At 36.1% G+C, this 1,844-nt stretch overlaps 1 protein-coding gene across 2 annotated transcripts in view; it reads left to right on the top strand.

The window, feature by feature from the left end:
* LOC113808479 (failed axon connections) overlaps positions 1-1,040 on the top strand; it is a 9,102-nt gene extending 8,062 nt beyond the window's left edge. For both annotated transcript variants that reach the window (XM_070145496.1, XM_070145497.1), the window contains exons 6-7: positions 378-494; positions 780-1,040. In XM_070145496.1, coding sequence (XP_070001597.1) covers positions 378-494; positions 780-868 — 206 coding nt within the window. In that variant the 3' untranslated portion in view covers positions 869-1,040. The remainder of the gene's footprint in view (positions 1-377; positions 495-779) is intronic.
* The last annotated feature ends 804 nt before the right edge of the window (positions 1,041-1,844 follow it).

Here is a 1,844-nt window from a genome sequence, read left to right as displayed (position 1 = left end):
CTAATAACTCCTGAGGACCTAGTGTTACAATGTTTATTGTGATAACTTATGTAGATCCAATGTCATAATGTTTGTAAAACCTCCTCATACTGTTTATCATATTAACATGTATAGGTCCAGTATCCTAATGCCTGTGTGAATAACTCCCTAAGAGACAATGCCATGCTGTCTTTTTTTGATAGCCAATAATAGTCCAGTTATTTTTCTTTACTCCTAGATATTTTTTAAAATACAGATTATCCTGTAAATCCACTGCTGGTATCTCTTTAAAAAAAATAATAACAAAATAAGAGATACTTTGACAGTGAATACTAAATATGCTGCAGCATACCCGTGTCTTTCTAGTTTCTGCATTTTCCATTTTTTCACTTTCACAGGACAAAAGCCTTTCTTGATGGGAGACAAACCAACAGAGGTGGACTGCTCAGCCTTCGGAATGTTAGCACAGATTATGTGGTGCTCCCAGAACTCTTCTTACCTAAAGATGCTGGAAAGTAAGTCAGATTTATATAGTTTTCTCTTTTTTATTGTAGTAAACTTTTTTTTTTCTCTCTCTCTCTCTCTCTCTCCTTGAATAATGAAAATTTCTCTCCTTGAATAGTGAAAATTCAACTTGATACAAAAATGAAAAATAGGAAACTAAACATTCACCTAAAGAACTTGTAAAGACACATAAGGCAAAAATTGAAACATAAATTGTAAGATGAACCATTTGCTATTACAAAGTATTCTCCAAAACCAAAACATGTAACTGACCTGTTTCATTTTGAACATTTCAGCTGACTTCAAGAACCTTTATGATTACTGTCAACGCATGAAAGAGAGGTTCTACCCTGACTGGGACAAGTGTCTCAAACCCAGGCAGTAAAAAGAATAAGAAAAAGAAAAGAAAAGAAAAAAATTATGATAATAACATTAGCGAATGATGAGCTCTGTACATATTTTTTGCGTGATATGTTGGAAGAATTTCTATAAATGATTACAACTAAATATTTTTGTAAAGTGTACTTTGATCACATTAAAATATGAATGAGTTTGTATACATTTATTATAATTTCACCCAAATAACTTGTTTGGATGTGAGGCATGTATTGTGAATTTCTTTCTTGAGAACTCTAAACTAATATCAAACATACTTTATTCACAGATTAATAGCACCTAAATACAACAGTATACAACAGTTCCATAGAACTTATATTGTGTGTGAGTCTATTTGAGAGAGAGAGAAAGAACAAGAATGAGAGAGAGAAATGTGTTGAGGGAGAAAGAAGGAGGCGGCTCATTCCCTCTCGTGTTCATAGATTGAGAAAATACTAACTTGTCGCACAAACACTCCTGTACCATGTAAATCTTTTCTCTTCCATTTTTCTTTCTTCCCTCTTCATGGCCTCTTTATCTCTCCTCCTGTTCATTTTTCTTCATCCCTTTTCTTCCTCACCTTCCCAATAATTCTCTCTTTCTCTCTCCCACTACCTTGTCTCACCCCCTCCCTCTCTCTTTCCCTATCTTTACCCAAATGTCTTGCTTCCCTCTCCTTTCTCTCCTTTTCCTCTTCTCCATCCTTGCTTCTCCTCTCCCCATCCCCCCCATCCTTCCCCTTCCTTATCTCCCCTCTTTAGCCTGCGACCCCCCCCCCCTATTCTTCCGCCTTTATTTATCTATTTCTCCATCCATCTTATTCCTATATTTCTCTCTCTTCTTTATTTCTCTTCCTCTTTCTACCCCTCAGATATATATGTTTCCTCTGTTCTCCTTCTCTCCCTCTCCTCCATAGTCTCTCTCTTCCCCAGTTTTACTCTCATTTTCCCTCTTCCCCAATGTTATTCTCATTCTCCCTCTTCCCT

The sequence above is a fragment of the Penaeus vannamei genome, chromosome 34 (genome assembly GCF_042767895.1).
Source record: "Penaeus vannamei isolate JL-2024 chromosome 34, ASM4276789v1, whole genome shotgun sequence".
Taxonomy (NCBI): domain Eukaryota; kingdom Metazoa; phylum Arthropoda; class Malacostraca; order Decapoda; family Penaeidae; genus Penaeus; species Penaeus vannamei.
This window is presented reverse-complemented; position numbering and strand designations above follow the sequence as displayed.